Source organism: Borostomias antarcticus (genome assembly GCF_949987555.1).
Source record: "Borostomias antarcticus genome assembly, chromosome: 18".
Classification (NCBI taxonomy): Eukaryota; Metazoa; Chordata; class Actinopteri; order Stomiiformes; family Stomiidae; genus Borostomias; species Borostomias antarcticus.
Window position 1 is genome coordinate 8,907,275 of NC_140251.1, and position 22,729 is coordinate 8,930,003.

General features: G+C 44.0%; 1 protein-coding gene across 1 annotated transcript; it reads right to left on the minus strand.

The window, feature by feature from the left end:
- Positions 1–1,460: 1,460 nt before the first annotated feature.
- On the minus strand, positions 1,461–4,914 carry LOC311320728 (inter-alpha-trypsin inhibitor; the record flags this gene model as incomplete). Its single annotated transcript, XM_084452547.1, has 3 exons — positions 1,461–1,540; positions 1,700–1,876; positions 4,734–4,914. 3 exons carry the CDS (start codon positions 4,912–4,914, stop codon positions 1,461–1,463), a joined length of 438 nt encoding a protein of 145 aa, XP_084308673.1.
- Between the last annotated feature and the right edge of the window lie 17,815 nt (positions 4,915–22,729).

Here is a 22,729-nt window from a genome sequence, read left to right on the forward strand (position 1 = left end):
GGGTTGTGCGGGCAGCCCGGCGGTAACACTTCTTCATAGGTTGTCTTTGATTGCATTCGATTTCAATGGGATGGTTGATGACTGGGGCTGGCCACAGAGTCTGAACAAAAGTTGAGATCATTACAGTGTATTTCCTGTACTAGCTCAAAACACATGATCTAAAATCTAGTACATTTGGTAGGCTATTAGATACTACTACTAATAATAATAATCATCATCATCATCATCATCATAATAGACATAATAATAATAATAATCATAATAATCATAATAATAATAACAACAATAATAATAATACATTCAGGTAACATATCGTTATAATTTCATATTTTATTGAAAATGATGACACCTAGCTGTGCACCTTTATGAACAACAAGCTGTCTGCTCGATTTTAATAACTATGTATGTAGCTCCGCCCTTGGTAGCCACGTGACGACCACAGCCTGACGTATACAAAACTAAATTCAATCAAGTCGCAGAAATCGGAAAGGGAAATGACGTTCTGTCTAAAGGTGTCCAGTCAACTTTCATGCAGACCTTTATAACTACATTTATTGACATTTCATGCCCAGTGTAAAATGCTTTCAAGATTGATAGGTGTTACACTATAGTTTCAGGCCAATTTATTACATAGCTAGTGTAAACAATTTCTCCCATTGCACCCAAAGACAAGAACAACAAAACATCTTTAGAAACAAAACCAGAATTGAGAAAAATACAACAGATCACACTGGAACAAAGCATGCACCTCAAGTACATTAAGCATTACAACTAAGAATATAATACTTGTAATATAATGACATAGAACTGCCCTGTCTAAGATGAGTAGGCTACTCCATTATATTGCATGGATTCATGTCAGTTAATTTAGTAGTGTAGGTGTGGACATGTTTGCATGCACAAGAAGCGCAAACATTGAAATGTAGGCCTAAACTGTTTATATGGAAATTCATGTTACTTCTTAAAATCAATATGGTGACAAAAACACAGCACTTGTAGTTGTTGCTACTGATATCTGTCCTTTAAGGTCTTGATTCAGTGCCGGTACTTAGGGGAAAGCCCTGTAAAGACCAGAATGAGGTCTTAAGTCATTTCAATGTCTTCACCTTTAAGAGGTATTTCAGCCTTGACTTCTTCTTTCTTTGTTTCACCTTCAGAACTCTTCCTGGAAAAAAGGAAAATGGAACATGAAGTAATCATGACTTCAGGAATAATTGAGCTTAATACATAGAATACAAGGAAGAGACAAACATCTTAGTTATTTAAATGTTTTCTTTTGTCCTTATTAGATTTTAATAAAACACATTAGACTTTAACACAGTCAGGTGCTTCTTACTTGCTCTGCAAAGTCAGGACAATCACAACAATGATGATTATTGCTCCCAAGACACCAAACAAGCTTCCAAAAATCACTCCTGTAGAAAAATGAAAGACCTTAATTAAAGATTAAAATACATTTTTCAAAAGAACCGGGCAATCTGGAATAACTGCTCACCAATAGGAGTGTCTGGCTCCTCCTCCTCTTCAGCATCACCATCGTCTTTTGGCAGAGTTGATGATAAAACATGACAAAGATTACCTACCTACAGTACCAACCTGCTTTTGGGAACATGTGGCCTAAGTGTATAGGTAGAACACCAGATATTATGAAGAAGATATTGGATGGTGAATGGAGAATGGAAATGTTGTTTGTACTCACCGTGGATTCCAGCACATGTCCTGTTGCAGCTCTCACGGTCTAAGAATCTGTTACCGTTCCCCACGCAGCCAGTAAAAAAGAAATTCTTGCATTTGTCATGGATGGAATCATAGTAGAATCGTAGTAGATTACTGAGGCATTCCCCCGGAGCCTTGGGAAGGTGGCAAGCCTTGGTTTCTAGAAGAGGGGGAAGGGAGGGAGTAAAGAGAAAGAGTTTACCCTTTCTGTAAATCTGACAGGCTTTATCCAAAAGGTTTTAACTAGCCTTACAATGATGACCCTTGAGTTACAACTTCCCCCAGTCTATAATTGTATTTCACTGCTCTGTTTATTGCATTATATTTCTTTCACCACATGGTGGCATAGTTTAGCAGTTACACAGCATGCTTGTACCAGTTGCTGTTCTCCAAACAAGACAATACATCACTATAGTAAGTTAACTGCACTTATATAGCACTTTTATCCAAAGTGCTTTACAATGGCCTCTCATTCACACACCAATGGCGACAGCTGCCATGCAAGATGCTATCCTGCTCATTGGGAGCAATTTGGGGTTCAAATTGGACAGGAGGAGCCAAGATTCGAACCGCCAACCTTACAGTCATCGGACGACCCACTCTCCCTCCTCAGCCACAACCACCCCATATGAATACTGTATTGAATACAGTTCTAAATATAATGAAATCCAAACTTTCACAAAAATAGCATTCCCCCAGTTATTTGTATCATTAGATAGTACCAGTATTATCACTGCATTATCCATTGTCCAATACCACCACTACTCGTGCAGCAGAGATTGGCAGGTTGGTTTTGGTGTCCTTCTTCCAGTCCCTAGTGTGGGTTGGGGTTAGAATAAGGGTTGGGGTTAGGATAAGGGTTGGGGTTGGGAAAGGATCTGACCTATAAGGGAAGGGGTAAAGTTTGGAGTGAAAGGATGAACATGTGGACGTTTGTGGTATAGTCCCAGGAAGTCATCCCCATTGGGGCCTTGAACCACCGTCTCCCGGGTGCGAGTCCGATGCTTTCACCGCTACTCTACTTGTGCAGTGGAGATCGGCAGGTTGATTTTGGTGTCGTTCTTTATTTTGGTGTGCTGGGACTACTGCCTCTTGTGGTGCCAACAGAGCTTGTGGTAGGTGTGCTGGCTTATAGCCATGCACAAAAAACCACTGCTTCTTGTAGTTGCAACTTAGAACTGCAGGTCAACAACCCAAGGGAGGGAGGGAGTGACAACCGGACATTTGCTATCTTTGGTGCGTTGCCACGAACAAAAAAGAGCCCACCCCTTTATCTCTATGCAATAACATTGTCACTGATTTAATTGTCTCTGAAAGCAAACTTTGAACCTGCCCTTTTCCCCACATGCTGTATGGAGCTCTCTGATTAAGCAGGGGGTGACCTCAAGAAACCAAACCTCTCTCTCTTCTCTCCTTGATTTGCAGTGGTGTGTAATGCACTGTTCAGTTCAATGCATACATACCTATCTATGCAGCTTTAAGGACCTAAATGTCTTGTAATTATAGTGTCTCTCTTCATACAGTCATACAACCATAAAACCACTCCTTGTGCACACATTCCAAAGTCCACGGTTTATGGCTGTAATAAAGTGGATTCTCTCTGCTAGAATTATTTAAATAACATGGAAGCTTTTTGTACGTTGACAGTCTGGTATACACACAGTAGGCTTAACTTAGTCTGACTCAATGGATGTAGGTTTGGGGGATAAGCCTTGTCATTCTTTAATACTGCCCAATCAGCGGCTAATCAGTGAATCAGATTCAATCCAGACTCCTCCCCTATCTGTGATACCACTGTCAAAATCCCCTTCACTAACAACCTCTGAAGGGAGCTAGCAACCTACACGCTGAAAATGGCAGGTTCTGATGAAGATTTTGATCGTGCAATAAGGCAGGCCTGCTTGGTTCTTTCTATGGATGAAAAGGGATAAATATATACAAAGATTACAACATTTGCTGTCTAATAGGAACATCCTTGCATGTTTGCCCCCGGTTATGCATTTTTTCACCCCTATCCTCAAATGGTAAGAAGTCCAGCCAGACCTTATTCCCGCCCTGGCACAGAATAAACAAAGTGTGGAGATAGGTCTGGCTATGCCATCTGCCATCTGGGTGTGACCCTGGATGACTAACTGTCGTTTTCTGCACATGTCACATCCGTCACACGTTCCTGCAGATTCATGCTCTACAACTTTAGGAGGATTCGCCCTTTCCTCACTGATGAAACGGCCCTGGTCATCTCCCGCCTGGACTACTGCAACTCCCTCCTCGCTGGGGCGCCGGCCTCAGCCATTAAACCTCTGGAACTTGTCCAGAAAGCTGCTGCTCGCCTGGTGTTCAACCACCCCAAATTCTCCCACACAACTTCCCTCCTCCGTTCCCTACACTGGCTCCCTGTAGTGGCTCGCATCCAGTTTAAAACTCTGGCACTAACCTACAGGGCAATGAAAGGAACAGCTCCCTCCTTCCTCCAGGCCATGGTCAAACCCTACACCCCCTCCTGACCGCTATGCTCTGCTACCTCAGGGCGACTGGTTGCCCCGTCACTCCGAGGCTCCTGCGGTCGATCGACACGGTCACGGCTCTTCTCTGTCCTGGCCCCGCAGTGGTGGAATTAACTGCCCACTGATGTCAGGACAGCAGAGTCGCTGCCCATCTTTCGTCGCAGGCTCAAAACTCATCTCTTCAAGAAGTACTACAACAATCCTCCCGACTAAGCACTTATTGTATTTTATTGTATTATATAATATTGCACTGTACTTTAGATTGCTATTCTTGCACTTTGCCTTCAGCACTAGATTATGCTCTTAGTCACTTGTTTTAGAGGGAAGATGCACTGGCAAGTAGTAGTACATTGGCTCTTCCTACGTTAAATGCAATTATTGTTGGTCGCTTTGGATAAAAGCGTCTGCTAAATGACTGTAATGTAATGTAATGTATGCAGGGTCTGCATTGCTCATACTTCTTTGTACAGTACTGTATTTGCATCAGCAGGGTATGAATGCATGTTATCTCACCGTCCATAGGGTACACCTCCTCCGCCTTGGCAGAGCAGTTCCTCATGCACTCCCTCTCGTTGGCGAAGCGGTTGGGATTCCCGTTCAGTCCTAAGTATCTGAAGGGATAGCAGATGCCTTTCGTGCTGTCATAATACAGGAGGACCTGGATATCATGGTCAGAGGCAGTGCCCTCGTCCATGGGCAAGGAACAAAAGTCTGTAGGATCAGAGACAGGTCAGAGGAACAAATTTTTAAGGCTGAAGGTAAAGAAATGGTATTGCTTATGCTTGCTTCTTTAAAAATTAAATATTTGTATGCCTATGGTTGTATTACAGTCAGGAATGAGTTCTATCTGTGCCCCTGCTACTGTCTCTCTCGTGCCCTTGTTAAGGGTGCTCTGGCCTGTATGGCTCCTTGTTAAGGGTGCTGTGGCCTGTATGACTCCTTGTTAAGGGTGCTGTGTGGATGAGTACAGGCTGTATGACTCCTTGTTAAGGGTGCTGTGTGGATGAGTACAGGCTGTATGACTCCTTGTTAAGGGTGCTGTGTGGATGAGTACAGGCTGTATGGCTCCTTGTTAAGGGTGCTGTGTGGATGAGTACAGGCTGTATGACTCCTTGTTAAGGGTGCTGTGTGGATGAGTACAGGCTGTATGACTCCTTGTTAAGGGTGCTGTGTGGATGAGTACAGGCTGTATGGCTCCTTGTTAAGGGTGCTGTGTGGATGAGTACAGGCTGTATGACTCCTTGTTAAGGGTGCTGTGTGGATGAGTACAGGCTGTATGACTCCTTGTTAAGGGTGCTGTGTGGATGAGTACAGGCTGTATGACTCCTTGTTAAGGGTGCTGTGTGGAAGCCCCTCTCTCCTTTTCCTTTTGCACCAATCATAAACTAAGGTTTCTGAGTTTGTCTAACTAGTGCCGTGTCTGTCGGGGACCTGCACTCGGCCATTCTGCACATGCAAGTGCCCGTACAACTCATAAGACGTTCCTTACTGTAGGTACGCAGGTACAGGTTTGATGGGGCAGGGTCGTCTGCATTGCTAGTGGCGCAAACAAATCCAAGCAACTGGTAACACTGCCTGTGCAATATTAATCTTTTTTTTTCAAGCTTTCTGGAGAACCATTTGAGAACCATCTGATCCAAACAGCTTCACAGTCCACACTGCACTTTCTTGGGTCCTGAGCAACACACCTGCCGAAGGTTAGCTTCAGACAGGGTCTACTTGTCCAGATAATCATGCCGCAGACAGACATGATTTGTAGCTTTATAGATATTGTATGTGTATCTGACTGGGACTGCCCTGGTCAAAAAATGACTTGGCCTGCACAAGTTCTCTTTATTGATTACTAAGGATGGTTGGATTAATTTCAAGATTCAGTTATTCATTTCAAGAAAAGATAATATATACTTTAATAATCAATAACAATGGAAATTTGGAGTTTCCCTGCACATTTCTTCCACAAGGTGCAACACAAGGTATCTGGAATAGAAATATATTACAGGATGAAGATTTATCCTGAACACCCTGTCTATTGTGAGGTAGATTAGGTATACCCAGGGGTGTAGTGGTGACTAAAGAAGCGAGTATACTGTAGCTCCATGGATAAAGAAGTGGGTATACTCCATATACCTCTGTATACCCTCCACTACACCACTGGGTATGCCATTTGATTTTATTAGCTCTTATTGGTTTTAGTCCATCATCTGTGTTTGGAACTTTTATCCTTTTTTTCTGTGCAAATGTGATGTTTCTCTGTGTTTTATCTGTTGCTGCTTAGGCACTGTGTTGTCTGTGTTATTGCTATTTGTTCAATACTGTGAAGCAGTGTGATTCTGTATCTGTGAAAGATGCTATTTAAATGTATTTTACTTACTTACTAAGTAAAGAATGCTACAGTTACAGTATAAGGTGATCTGAGCAAAACCAATGATAGCAGCCTAAAGATGAGCAATATGCACATTGCTTTATCATTCACTGCATATGATCTAGTGATATCTCAGAACTCAGTTCACAGAATTAATGTTTAACTAACCCTGTCACAGAGCCCACTTCCTTTATTAGTGCAGTAAACATGTGTCATCATGGTTCAGTTTCAGCATCCCCGCCCTTAGCAGGTTTCTTTGTCGCATGAACTCTTTAATAACAAAACATAGGTCCATATGTAGATTTCCTGAGTTTCTCTTATGATAGATAGATTAATTAAAGCCCTTATATACATCTAATCATCTCTAAATAAATTATTAAATGTGTACATGACAACATGATATGACTGCCCTTCAAAAGCAATGAAAAGTTGAAATGAAATGAAAATGAAAAGTTTTTTAAAGACTTGGGTTTAGGACCTGGACTGATTTTTTGCTCTAGTCTAGAAGATAGTGTTACACGTTAGCATGAGAATAAATATTCATAGGGATTCTGATATACATGTTTTACATGACATCCCTCAGTATAAATACCGCCCACCCATACCATCGAGTCGCTAGCTTCTCTGTGCTAAAGCGATGTTATGAGAGGTGGCCATGTGTGTTCGTAAGTAAGGACCTGAGGTCGAACCCAGCATGGGCAAGTGAGGGTGGAAGCGCCACTGACGAGAAATGCAGTGAAACCTGTGACAGTGGTGCCGGCAACACAGTTGGGCTCAGCTGGGGTCGATGTGGTGTGTGGTGTGAGTTTAAAGGTCACTTATTATACTCCTTTTCAACAAGTTAATATAGGTCTCTTTTTTTCTGATGGGGGGCGGTATAATGAATCCTGTTCTGGCATCAGAACAGGAGGCAGGTCTGATTGGCTTGTTGAATCACATGTCTTCTGAATTTGGCTGCCCACAAAAAATGGACTGGGTCTTCTTATTTCAGTTTGTGTGTTAGGCCCATCAAAGACCCATATGTGCACAAGCACAGAAAAGTGATTTTATTTTATTTTTTATAATAGGGGACCTTTAAGGGGAGTAAGTTTAACCAATTCAACTCGGTTAGACCCTAATGACTACAAGTGTCGAGGTGCATTAGTGCATTAAAACTCAGAGCCTTTTGCATTGTACAGGACAATAAAATAAGCTCTATGATCACAGCCTTTCTCATATCCAGGTTCATACCTTACCACTGGGATACACTAAGATATGCCAATGTTCCTCATAAAATTACTGTTCTAACATACAATATATCATATAATCAATTGTTTCAGTGTAACATCGCTGTCCCGGGTTTATCAGGTCTGGTTTTGCTGCACAAAAGCGTAAACCTTCAACCGTCACTGAAACCGCCCTCGTCTGGGTGATAATGGGGTCATAAAAGGTTTGAATGAGAACCTTTGAACTCAGAGCTTTCCATTGAATTATATTATTCTCAAAAGCTATGCTCTAAATCCATCTAAATATTTAATTAAATGTAGAATTCCAAGTGTTTTCAATTTCAAAGTGTATCAACACTAAAATTAAGATTTTTTTCTGTCCCTATAAGAAAAGTGTCACATACTGTAGCAACTCCTTCTGTCCCTATAAGAAAAGTGTCACATACAGTAGCAACTCCAATATTATAATTCATAAAAAAGTAAGACAGATTTGACAAGAGCCTTGTCTTGAGTAAATTTGAATTCTATATGCAGTACATCCAGTCCATGGCACATCATTAGGTATATTTTCACCTACCTGGCATAGACAGAACAAAGAAGAATAAGGCAAAAGCAACTCCAGAAAATAGAAAATGTCTCATCTTGCGTCTGTGGTCGGTACGCTCTCCAGCAGAGTGAGCGAGGCATGGGAGTGGTCAGTTCTCCTCCTCATCATCATCATCATTGACCTTCGTACCCATACTTCCCCTACCAGCAGGACACCAGGTGGAACACTAGCTCTCCACTTTTACAGGGGAATTACAGGCAGTCTGTTGATAAGCAACTTCTTAAGGCTACTGGAAACTGTAATAATTTCACACTAGTTTTGTTGCCGATTGGAGCACACAATCACTAATTGGTTATTTAATCATCCTTAATTACTGAGAAAAAAAATCAAGCTCTGTCACTTGGGACACCTGCCGGTATCCATACCAAACGAGCAATCTACTGTGTGTGTGTGTGTGTGTGTGTGTGTGTGTGTGTGTGTGTGTGTGTGTGTGTGTGTGTGTGTGCCAGTGTGTGCCCGTGTGTGCCCGTGTATGCACACATCGCATGCCACCTGCTGGCTGCTGTGGGTAGTGTGTAGTGTTATCACTAATTGGACATTCAGTCGGCCCTAATCACCTAATTAAAAAATCTGTCCCTGTCACCGTCTGCTCGGGTCCCTTGCTGGTACCTGTTTTAAAAAAAATACTCCTGTATTGTACCTCTGAACTATACCAAGCTGATAGCATACAACACCTCTAAGTTATAGAAAAGAACTTTGGACAGTATGTCAATATAGTGGATGGCACCAAACAAAAATTATTTTGAGTTTTGAAAACAACTATTAGTTGATTAGCCTATTAATTTGGCCTGGCAGCTAATTACTGCAATCATCAATTGATCATGATCAGAGAACAACAACAAAATGGGCCACATTATTTTGTAGGACTAATTTATAAAATGAGGGGAGAGAGAGAGAGAGAGAGAGAGAGAGAGAGAGAGAGAGAGAGAGAGAGAGAGAGAGAGAGAGAGAAAGAGAGATCTGGGATCTCTGGGATTGTTCACAAACATAAGCAGAGCCACCAGTCCCCACTAGACTAAACCAAAGTATACCATATGACACATTCTTCCCACAGATTACAAACACCCAAAAAGATTTTGACAGCATGACTAACTAGAAATGTTGTTAAGAGAGCACAGAGCCCGAATGCTTCCTTTGCTTTGTGCCAAAATTGAGTTCTAAATTGGCCCATGCTACACGCCTCCACCGAGTTTCATGAAAAGCAGTGTGGTAGTTTTTGCATAATCCTAGTCCCAAAAAAATAATGGAGGTGAATGGCCTTCTGGGCAGTGTTGGGCAGAGGTAAAAATGACTGGAGGTGAATGGGTGTCTGTATTTGGCCAGCTCTGTGGCGCCCCCTTCGCCGTTGCTGTGGCGGAGGTGATGAGAAAATCAGAATCAGTTTTTTTTATTTAGCCTATATTTAGCCTATATTGCCAGGTAGCTTTTACACATACGGAATTGAACTGAATTGAGAGAGGGAGAGAGAGAGAGAGAGAGAGAGAGAGAGAGAGATTATGCAAAAAGTGTGGGTGTCTTTGGAATTCTGGGATTGAGAGAACTACAGAGAGGCAAGCAATTGGATACATCCTCGGATATGAGTTGTGTCAATCACCAGAACCTCTATGTATCCCTCGTTGTAGGTCTCTCTGATGGCTACATCGGTAACTGTGAATACGCGCGTGCAGTGGGGGCTCGTCTGTTATGGCTCTGACGTCAGTACACGCGATAATGAATCTCCTGCAAGATTTCTATAAATGCCGCTTCAACGCCGGTGCCGCTTCAGGATTTCTACTGCGGTGTTTCTGAAATCGTCGACTGAAGAGACACAAAAATGCAAAATTGCGTCCTTGCTTCAAAGCTGATTGCACTGATGACAGTCACCGCCGTGTATGGTAAGAACACGCCTTGCTAAGTTTGGAATGAAACTCACTGTTGATTAATAACTTGTGTGGAGCCACATTTACCTTAGCCACAAATATGGCCATTCATAAGAATAACGTGGCAGGCTAGTTATAGTGATAGATATTAGAATATCAATGATTAAGGACCATGGCAGTTCTGTGTCAGGCAATGCTCACTTCATCATTGGTAGGCTACTGTATGTGTCGGAATGTTATTATTGAACACATATTGAACACCAACCCAGCTATCCCTGTAGATATCTACTGTAGATCATAGATTATTTTGTGATTGGAAAGTCTCGACCAAAACTGGTTAAAAGAGGAATTATTGAAAGACATGCATAGTTTAATTCGGACCATATCAATGGTTTGAAAATGATCATGATTTATTGATTTTAATCAGACTGCCTGTAGTTTAGCTTGAGGAATGTAAATGTTTTCCATGTTGAATCATCTTGAATCATGCCATCAGGTCCGTCTGTTCAGTAGACTACTATGTCTGACTGGTACTGGCCAGTGTTCGCCTGTTTGCCTGAGATCTGGCATCAAACTAAATCTTTTGATGCTCTGAATATGATTGGCTGACATTCATTTTTCTTTTCCAGGTGCTAAATGGACATACAACGGTAAGTGGATTATTTATTAATTATTTGATGGTTTCCTCTGCCTTCTTGCCAATTGCCACCTTCACGGCATTTTGAATTCACTCAGGAAAAAACATTGCACAATCTGTCCTATTGACTCAGGATTGATTTCAGACTGAGACGCAGACCTATTCTGGGTCGGTTGTTCAGCATAGTAGTGAGGACAACACTCGTTTTGGCAACTGTGATCAAGAGAACCATAACCCAGCATGTGTCCTTCCATTGACCCTCAAACCACGCCAGGAATGAAAGCCATATCATCACCTCATCGCTACCTAACCCCCCACACTCCTAGATTTCAACACCTCATGCGTGGCAGTCATGCCTTCATGTGAAGAGGCCACTTGAATGATTACAAACTCTCACACAAACTGCAGTAAGCTTTACAATATGGTTCCTCTTCTAAGGCTGTTAAATTCCTGTATTTGAATAGGCTGAAATGGTCACGATGGATGTCCTGTTCCTAGTCTATTCCTATGCTACCCTCAACCACGATCTGAATCTGGTGGCATTGACTGTTTTACATCAACGAGTAAACTGTCACCCTTAACTGCCATCAACATCTGTTTGTCCAGATCCAGGGCTTAGTTTGCGACACCTCCCTGTGAATAAGACACTGCTATGGTGATGATATCATTTTTATGCTCTATAATTAATGGTAAAATGTTTGTGGAAGGAAAGGATACTTACTGTGTTTTGCAGGTTGTGGGTGGAGGATCCACCCTACCAGTCATTACATCCATGACATGCTATTAATGAGAGCAAACAACCACCTGTCTGCTCACAGATCTGCTGGGTGATAACTCTACCCTACGGCCACTGAGGGAAAAGCACTTCCTGAAAGAAATAGATTTTTCCACTGTTGCAGCTTGTGTGCAGATTCAGAAGAGTATCTACAGGTAGCTTGGGCACAATGTCTTGATTACCCAGAACCATTCGTCAGTGAGTGTGGCTTATTAGCTCCATCCCTGCGACAGTGCCGGGTGAGAGATAATGTTTTTGGTGGCATGTGTTTATATTTTGGTTCATTTGTTGGTTTATTTATTTGTTAGGAGGATTACGCAAAAACTACCAGACAGATTTTCATGAAACTCGGTGCCAACTTAGAAACCATTCAATTCTGGAGTGGATCCAACGGGGCGGGTCTATGAGCAGCCCAAACTCAGCTGTCTATTCACCTCCATTCATTTTTTGGACTAATTGAACAAATTTCCTCCATTCATTTTCAATATCTTGACATGGAACACAGACACGGTCACAGAGTGGACTGGCATAAGGCTCTGGAATGTAGTTATACCAAACATGTCCTGTTCCCATGCACGTGCGCACGCACAGAGACGCGAAATGCATTAATGGCCGGAGGTCTGTGCTCTCCGAGCACCATTTCTAGTTCTAGTTACTATTTTATACTTCATTAACATCAAGTGAGGAAAGCAGAAACTGTGAAAAGAGAGGCAGTCTTAAATGCTCTCCATTTGCAAAGAGTCAGGGTGGAAAAGTGTGTGATGACACCCACAAAAACCTGCAGATTCTTAAAGAACCACAGGCTTCTTCCATAAGTGGATTGCACAGTTGCAGCCAAACCATAAAAAAGGGTGCCTGCTGCTCACTACGTGGTAACATTCTCTACGGAGTCACGTGCTGCATCTTCACCTCACACCTTCATCACCCGGGTGAGGGTCGGGTGAGGGTCGACACGGTTAGGACGGATGACCTAAATGATTACACCCGTGTTTTAGCCTGCTCAGCCTCACTAGATTAGACGTTTCAGGGCTTTACTTGACTGTTCCTTGATGTCATCGTGTGCCTCTATGGGGGTTCATGCACATTACAGTTTATATACTGTAGAAATCTAGAGGAATTCATGATTCCTATATATGGAATAGAGGCTCAATGGCTGGTACATTACAAGTGGTCAAGTTGTGCCAAGGAACACTGTGGGCTCACCACAGGCCACTGACGTGACTGCATGAGGTTAAACTGGCTCTAATTAAAACAGCAAATGAATTGGACAGTAAGTAATTATGACCAAAACAGTATGTTTGTTTGTTTTTTATAGGGAAACTTTGCCCAGCCCACGACTTAACAGGCCTCTGGCTTTCATGCTTTTTCTTTTTCTTTTGACATGTCGTGTGGAATCAATTCAGCTCTGTGACACAAGTGATTGGGAGGGGCATGTTTCACAATGCATCAAGCACACAGCTCATGACAGTCATCTGGCATGTGGGAAAGCCGTGAATTAAATCTTAATGAATTATGCATTGGTTGTCATACGGAATAATGAACGGTCAAAATGCAGTGATGTGAGTTATGGGAATATTGTATAAATTCCGCTGTCATTCTGCTGTGCATCTGGCAAGAGGAGGATGGTTGTCATTTTGGGCAGCATAGCCATAAAGCACAGCGTAAAACCTTCCCCATAATTCTATTGACCGAATAGATGTCATGGAGTTCAAAAGCCTCCTCAACTTTCAGAAATGTGACAGATTCTCTCCTTTATGTGGTCTCCAAGACCAGCGTGCTGCAGGGCCAAGACATGACAGTGATTGCTTCATGGCGATCGTGGACATCCTTTGGCCTGCCGGTCCTGTACACCAGGAAGTGCGTGGCACCGAGCCTAACCAGTGACAGTGAATTTGTAGCTTTGACAGGAAGCAGAGTACCGGAGAGGAGGTCTTGTAGTGAACTGCATGGCTTGATCTGCAAAAGTGGTCGTTTTTTGTTGTTTTTTTCGGAGGAGGGGGGGGGGGTTAACTGTGCTTTATAGAAACCTCCCATTTTGGAAAGGGACAGCATTCTCACTGTTGGTTGTCTCAACTAACAACAGCCTGGTTCTCACTCTGGCTGTCTTCAGATTGGTAGCACTGCTGGGACCGGGAAGGGCCAGGACACAAGCCGCGGGCCTCTCCCATGTTGCCTCGTAGTCGGCACTGCACACAGATAATAATACCTCACTTTGATTACAGATAAAATGTTCAGGACAAACCCTGGCCACCCTGTTTCGCCATGCTTTGCCCTTTAAGGAGATCAACCTATCATTTTAAAGGCCCTCTGTTGAATTTTAACCCAGGACATGAATTGTAGCAAATTAAAGTGTTGTTAGAAGTGAAACCATTGTACAGATATTTTTAAAGGTCAAATGGATGCTTGCGATGCTCCCTGGGTGACGTGACCCTGTGATTCTCCTGGTGATGAAGTAAAGGTCATGTGTTTGTCTGTCAAGTTCAAGTTCAATTTATTTCCATTTATATATGTATACCGTGATATACTGTAGGCTATATATATACAATGGAATTTTTAAATCATACAATCAAGAGTGAAAAGAAGAGAAACAAAATAAAAAAGATGAATAAAATATTACAGTGAGAATATATACTGTACATGGTGATTAATACAAACATAGCATTAAACGGTTAATATGCAGTGGCCATTTAAAAGCTATACAGAACTGGAATATATAAATTAAATCAACAACAATAGAATATTTATTATTAGTGATCATTCAAAAGATCATTCAGATTCTGAGAAGTCAAGTTGCCAAAACAAACATTGATGGAACCAGTAAGAATGCTCTGAATGTGCATAATGTGCATCTTCTATCAGCGGTAAGAAGTGACCAGACTTTTGCTGACGTTTCAGGACCTGACGGGGAGCATCAGTGGTCCAGGCACTACCCTTACTGTGGCGGGGCGTTCCAGTCTCCCATCGACATCCAGTCAGACCTGATGAGGTTTGACCCAACTCTACGGCCGATCGAGGTTCGAAACTACGACCTGTCGACCAATGAGCAGCTTACCCTTGGAAATAATGGGCATTCTGGTGAGTGGAGATTGTTAGCGCTGAAGTGGCAGACCTGCAGTGGATCACGGCAGATAATAAATTGTTTGTGTCGCTATACACATACAGTAATAAAACAGGTAGCATTTCACTCTCAAATTCTTTATCCTGGTGAAATTCAGAATGTGATATTTTTATTAAACATTATCCATATGTCACCAGAACAGTAATAGACTGTTCCATTATCTTAACTTGAGACTGTACTGTATAACTGTGTAAACAAATTAGACAAAGAGTTCCTGGAATGGCCTCTGGAGTGGAGTAATCTCCTCTTGGCTGCTGTAATTTTTGGGTCAACATGAACAAAATGATAGGAGACTGACTCCTCTCCCTACATCAACCACAGCAATTTTCCATAATCACTCTCTTATTTTGATAGCTGTCCTTTCACCTCAAAGTACTAACCACCCGTATTTACACTAGTCTGGAAAAATACTATGGCAGACGTTAGTCATCTCTGTCTTATACTGGTGGAAGAGCTGGATGACAAAAGGAACAGTCCACCTTTAAATCCTCTACAAACTGTATTGTATGCTGTAGGTTTCTATACTCTAACACTGCCTTGACACCTTCAGGACATAAACAGTTGTGCAGTATATCCACCACAGGAGGACAATTATTCCATGTCCTGGGGGTCGTGTCCTGGAGGAGTCGCTCATCCTTATCTCGCTGCAGTTGTGTCACAGTATTAGCCTGGTTCCAGCTCCTGAATGAGTACCACTAGCCTGGCTCCAGCCCCTGAATGAGTACCACTAGCCTGGCTCCAGCCCCTGAATGAGTACCACTAGCCTGGCTCCAGCCCCTGAATGAGTACCACTAGCCTGGCTCCAGCCCCTGAATGAGTACCACTAGCCTGGCTCCAGCCCCTGAATGAGTACCACTAGCCTGGCTCCAGCTCCTGAATGGGTACCACTAGCCTGGCTCCAGCCCCTGAATGGGTACCACTAGCCTGGCTCCAGCCCCTGAATGAGTACCACTAGCCTGGCTCCATCCCCTGAATGAGTACCACTAGCCTGGCTCCAGCTCCTGAATGGGTACTGCAAGCCTGGCTCCAGCTCCTGAATGAGTACCACTAGCCTGGCTCCAGCCCCTGAATGGGTACCACTAGCCTGGCTCCAGCCCCTGAATGAGTACCACTAGCCTGGCTCCAGCTCCTGAATGAGTACCACTAGCCTGGCTCCAGCCCTTGAATGAGTACCACTAGCCTGGCTCCAGCCCCTGAATGGGTACCACTAGCCTGGCTCCAGCCCCTGAATGGGTACCACTAGCCTGGCTCCAGCTCCTTAATGAGTACCACTAGCCTGGCTCCAGCTCCTGAATGAGTACCACTAGCCTGGCTCCAGCTCCTGAATGGGTACCACTAGCCTGGCTCCAGCCCCTGAATGGGTACCGCTAACCTGGCTCCGGCACGCCAACTTTCATTTTCGACATGCGATACAGGGTCTGGTGTTGCTCTCGTCCACAGTGATTTCTCGGTTGGAATTCCAACAGGCCAATCAGCATCCTTTGAATGCAATGTCAAATTCTGTGATTGCTTAGAGGATGAACTAATTGCTGAGGACTCCTTCTTTTCCACAACACCCATCTTGGAAAACAGCTACAATGGGAGCCTGTTCAGACTGAATAATGAAGTGAAACAAAATGGCAATTCAGCTTGAGTGCCTGAGTTATGAGGATTTGATGCAGTAATGTCTCCTGTTGTGTATTGATGGAGACTAAACATTGTATTACAGTGACATCAGCGTAAACAGAACAGTGATGCTGTTTGACCACCTGTCATCAGGCAGCAGGGTGCCTGAGCCAGACAGATGCTTACGCTAGCATGGCTGACACTGTGCCATTGGCTAAGTGGCATTTGCACTGTGACTGTACTTAAGGTATAGTCTGCTGACATGACCCCTCTCTCTCTCTCTCTCTCTCTCTCTCTCTCTCTCTCTCTCTCTCTCTCCCTCTCTCTTTGTTGATCCCCACAGGGGCCTAATGATATAGGTCCTGACAGTGGCAGGTGACTGCTTCATTCACCCACATAACAGCAACAGTTTGACAGCCGAGAACAGGGGCTGTAAACCAGTAGGCCCTCTGGTTGGGATTTTCTGACATCTCAAGCTGGCATGGATTTTCAGAGATCAAATTATGCATGTCGCTGCATGCACTATGCTGTCGCTGTGGTTTAGATATGCCAGAAGTTACATAGTTTTCATATACCAGGGAGTTAATTCCTATTTCTGGATGATGGGCTTCCTCAGGCAAGATCTCTTCATGTCAGTAACAGTATCACCGATAGCCCAGTAGCATCAACAACCAACTGTAAGATGATTCTTGATTGATCAGCCGTAAGGAGTTACACTGGAAGCGCTTTATAGTAACCATCCGTAATAAGCGTTAATTAATAGGTAATAAGGACCTTATAAGTCCTTATAAGATGCTTATAAGACATTATTATGTGTTAATAAGACTATATTAATGTTTAATAATAGCATAATAAACACGCTAATTTATAGATTATAAACGTTAATAGGTAATAAGGACCTTATAAATCTTTATTAATAACATGCTTATAAGACATTATTATGCATAAATAAGACTATTACAAGTGTTTAATAATAGCATAATAAACATGTTTATTGTTAGATTATAAGACATTTATAAGCACTTATAAGTAGCTTGTTAACTGTTTATAGACTGCTATTATGCGCTTATTATGCATTTATTAGCAGTTAATTATGCACTTATTATGCAATTTTGCAGTAGTGGATCTAAAGCGAGACAATGCATTATTAAGATTAATAAATCCTTTATTATGCACTTATTAACAGTTAACTATGCAATTTTGCAGTAGTGGATCTAAAGCGAGACAATGCATTATTAAGGTTAATAAATCCTTTATTATGCACTTATTAACAGTATGTTTCATGCACCCCCCCCCCCATCTGGAATGAGCACTACATGTACATGTGGTCAAGGTTGATATAATGTGAATAAAACATTACATACTAAAGCAATATTTTAGTGGTGAAACACAAAAACACACAAAGATAGCTCTTTTGGGGGAGCTGAGTGAAACATACTTAACTGTTAATTAACATAGTTAACTGTTAATAAGTGCATAATAAAGGAGTCTTATAAGGACTTATAAGGTCCTTATTACCTATTAATAAACGCTTATTACGGATAGTTACTATAAAGCGCTTCAGTTACACTTAAAGATCTCTTGTCTAATAAATTCTACAGTTTAAAGTTTGGTTTGTGTCTGTCTCCACAGTGCAACTGTCCCTGCCCTCCAGGATGCACATCTCCAGCCTTCCGCACCGCTACACCGCAGCCCAGCTCCACTTCCACTGGGGCTCCGCCCCCCTGCCGTTCGGCTCCGAGCACACCATCAACAGCAAGCAGTTTGCAGCGGAGGTACGCCAACCAGGAACTCACCAGCACACACTCATCGGCAACAAACGGAGACATTGCAACTATCCGTTGAGGGGTAAACATTGGCGTACACAGTGGGCAGTGACCTATGTTACGTTGGTTACAAGGAGAGTGGATAAGACGTGTTGGAACAGCTGATCATATAGCTTGACTTGAGGACTCTCTGTCATCATCTCTCAGCAGGGGCAGCCCCCCCCCCACCCCCCCAGGCTCAGTCTGATTATTTGATATTCAGTGACTTTAGCGTATGACGTTTGACTGTCAGAGTGACCTGAGCTAGTGACATCCTCCAAGCCCTCTCGACACGAGCTGAGGAAACTGCTTAGGGCTGCATGTTTGCATATCTGTGCCCCAGTTCTCTCAACATGAAAGTGATGGGCGTGCATTCTGTAGGGTTGCACCCTTATAGCAGTCACAGTTCATCATCTTCCACTTCATCATAGTATAATTGAACACTTTGGGCTCTCTCCGTGCTGGATTCCGCTGTAGGCATGTTCCATTCCGATTTTAGACCCAAAACATTACAATTTACATACCAGTAAACAGGCAGTTGGAAGGCCAATGTGACATGCAACATCATGCATCTCTTCATATGATTTAGTGGGAGCCAAGCTACCACAGAAGTTTAAAGAAAGCATTGGCCTGTGTGTGTGTGTGTGTGTGTGTGTGTGTGTGTGTGTGTGTGTGCGTGTGTGCGTGTGTGCGTGTGCGCGTGTGCCTGTGCATGTGCAACTGTTTTGGATTAATTTAATCCGTGGTGTCTTTTAAATCAGAGCCTGCAATGATGGGTGGGTGTGTAGGGCAGAGTATAGTCTTTTTAAAAACAATTGTTTCCATTGTCATATAAAATTGCTATGCAAATATAACTGCAGACTGTGTGTCATCGACTGCAGCACAAAAGGTATTTAAACATCTTTACTGAACTCTTTGATCATTTGCATATTTAACCACATACTTAGAAAACGGCTAAAGTGTAATTATACTGAACCTCTGTATGTCAGCGCATCTCATTTCACCACAGCTTTTTTAGTGTATTGACAAGAATGCCAGGGCATTTTACACTTGAATTAATGCCAACCACCTCTTTAAAGTCTATCTCTGTGTGGTAAAGGTCACCCCTCTCTTGTCAGTCAAGAGTCCCTCAGCTCATCCTGCAGAAGTTCTAATACTACTCTAGAAATTAGAAATGATATCCCTGTTCCTAAATTTGACGCAGAAGGAAAATCGGTGAGTTTGTTTTAACAGGTGTATGTTCGAACCAACGACCTCCTGCTTCCAACCCGCCCTGCTTCCAACCCCCCCCCTCCCCCCCCCCCCGTTTGCTACAATAATAAGGCTTGACATTTAGTTTGAATGGCACGTTACAACCTGTGTCCTTTTACGAGACCATGCCCTTTCTATTCAACCCCATGGTTTCCAACCTGTGGTCTGACCTTGTTTTGTCAGTGGAAGTGTAGAGAATGAGGTCTCAGGCTCCAGGACCTCCAGAACCACAAAGCACTTTCTCTTTGATGACACGTTGCTGTGGTGTGGAGTGATGCTATTTTGGTGTGGAGTGATGCTATTTTGAGTACTGTAGTAGAATTGTGCGCCTTTTTCCCCAAACAAGCCATCTTTGTAAATTACTTTTCCAGTTAATGACGGTCTGTATCAAACCATGTCTGCCTGCGTTGGACATAAAGCTAGTACACCAAGCCACCAACCTTCTCTCCACAACTGCTATTGCCAAGAGAGATGATGATTCCGTATTGTGCAGAATGTGCAGTAATAGAACCCATGCTGTACACACATGTCTTGCACTCTTCTCTGAGAACACCAGCTATTTTAAACACTTGTCTGGAAACGTGGGGTGTTAAGTGTCAGCAACGTGGAAAACCTCCAACTACTTACAGCCACAATAGACGTCCTAAAAAATGTTACAACAGAATAGAGGATGGTGGGTTTATTTGTGAACACGGTATCCTGACCTGCCATTCTCTTCTTCCTCAGATGCACATCGTGCACTTCAACTCGGACAAGTACGCCAACGTTTCCATGGCGGCCGACAAACCCGACGGACTGGCTGTGCTGGGCGTCCTGATGGAGGTGAGAGAGCCTGTGGAGAAGGACGGGACGGGGGGGGGGGAGAAAGGAGGGGTACCCTGGCTACAGATCTGTGTACAGAGATGTCAGACCCTCTGACTGTGCCTCTCAACGCAGGTCGGGGAGTTCAACCCAGCCTTCGACCAGTTCCTCAAGTTCATCAATGGGATCAAATACAGAGGTGAGTTTCTGACGTTGACGGTTGCCTGGAAGCACATGGATAGATGACATTCGTTAGCCTGGTCAATCAGCAAGGCCGCTGCACTCAGCAAGGCTGCTGCACTCATGTTTGTTTTCACCTTTTCATGAACTGAAACAGAATGTCAGCTTGCAAGGGCAGGCTGGTTCCTCAGGGTAGAGAGGTTGATGTTTCTGTTCCTGAATCGTCCAGAGATGTTTTGGATTGACACGAACGGTAGCTGATTTGTGTATTTGGCCGGTCAGGCCAGAGGGTGCAGGTGCCAGCCTTCAACATCCAGGCTCTGCTCCCCGCGCGTCTGGACGAGTATTACCGCTACGATGGCTCCCTGACCACGCCTCCCTGCTATCCCAGCGTGCTGTGGACCATCTTCAGGTCTCCTGTCTCCATCTCCCTCAAACAGGTGCTTTACTGCAGTTAACAGCGGTTCAGCTGTATATCTTAGGAGTAGGACTGTCTCGCGTTTCTTCATAGGCCTTTATAGCGTCAAGGCTCCATGCTCTTTGATGTGAGCCCATGCCTGAAATTAAGCCCAATTGAACTTTAAAGTCAACACATTTGTGAAATTACAGTGGCATTAAAAATGGCGGAGACACGTCTGAGTGGACCACATATTGTTTTGTTGTGTTTTCCTTAGTTTCAAGCCCTAGCAACAGCGCTCTACGCCTCCCACTCCCAGGAGTCGGCTCCGGTGCCTCTGAACGGCAACTACCGGAAACCGCAGCTGGCCGACAGCAGAGTTGTCCTGGTGTCTTTTAAGGAGGGTGAGTATGGTCTATCATGACTATGCTTTGTTACTGGAGCAGGAGCCAAGGTCGGCTTCATTACTGAATGGCAAAGCTTCTTCTGTAGTGCTTCAAAAGTGGCTACCGGCTTGGGGTTCGAAGAAGGAGACTGCGACATTCAGCTTCTGAATGTCTGAAGGGCTGTCGAGCTAGCGTTTGTTGCTGATCACCTGCTTATGCCTTCTTCTCTGTGTCTTGCCAGCTATTTAGATGCTATTCTTAACCTTCCTTTGAAGTTTGTCTTCGATGGGTTTTTGAAAAGTGGGTCATCATTCCAACTATAAATGTGTAGGCCTACCTCAGCACATAAATCTGGCTTCAAAGACCTGACATTAGTCAGTGCTGGTTTACCACACGTTATGGACCTAAATACCGTATACTGTGGAATGGCTAGAATCTGCATGTTTTCCTCATCTCCAGGAATTCCCCCTCAAGAATATGGTTTACTAATGGCAGATCTCTTCGGCATGACAGCTCGGCATGTCCTCATACTCTGAGAGCTTGCATGAGCGATCTGCAGGAGGTGCCTGTCTGCTTTCAGTGTACCACAGCCATCTTGCTGCATGCTGCACGCCAAAGCCTCACACAATACAAAGGATGCAGCCTGAGCTGGGATGTTAAACGACCTGGGATTGATCCTGTGTCTGACGCAGGTCAAGGACTGCGTGGCTCTCTCATGGTCACGTCTCCCTTGACGAGGAAGCGGGTCATCCAGCAGCTGCTGGTCGGCGATCTGGCAGACCTAGCTGACGAGGACGAACTGAACCAGCTCCTGCCAAATCTCAGACAGAAACCCTGGGTTGGCAAGACGTGGAACGACAATAAGATTCAGCCCAGTTGGGGCCTAGCCGGCTCCAAGCAGCAGTGGCTGAAGCCCAAGGCGCCTGGAGGTCCCGCGTTCGCCTCCTCGCTGTGGAAGAATACTCTGGGCAGCCACTATCTGTGGAAGGCTGGGCTGGATGAGGACAAGCTGTGCTACAGCGATCTGGAGCATAAAATCAACCACCAGCTGGGCAGAGCTCACACTGAGGCCCAGCTGGTGGAGGCTCTGAAAGAGGAAGTGTTCCCGGAGCTGAACCTCAGGAGCTATCTGGACTGCAAGTCTGAGCTGGCCCTGGACACCATCAGGCTCATCCTTCGCGGCAGGCCGTCTGAGGAGGCCAACGAGCTGGACCGCAGCCTGACCAAGGTCTCTGTGAGGCAGAGGGGGAAGAGCACCACGTCCCAGCAGCAAGACGTGGACCTCAACAAGTATGCAGGCCTCTATCCCGCCACGGTGCCCAGGAGGCCCCCCAGCCCAGCCCGGTCGTACCCCTGGCTCCAGCCCATGGAGTGGGAGGACTAGAGACACCCTGTTGAGATTCATCCCAAACCCAGCTCAACACCATCCCCAGCTTAAGCGGACATTAGAGCACATATTTACACACATGTATCCGGTCGTTCTTCTGATCTGTAAATGTTATTCTGTAGGTCAAGACATCC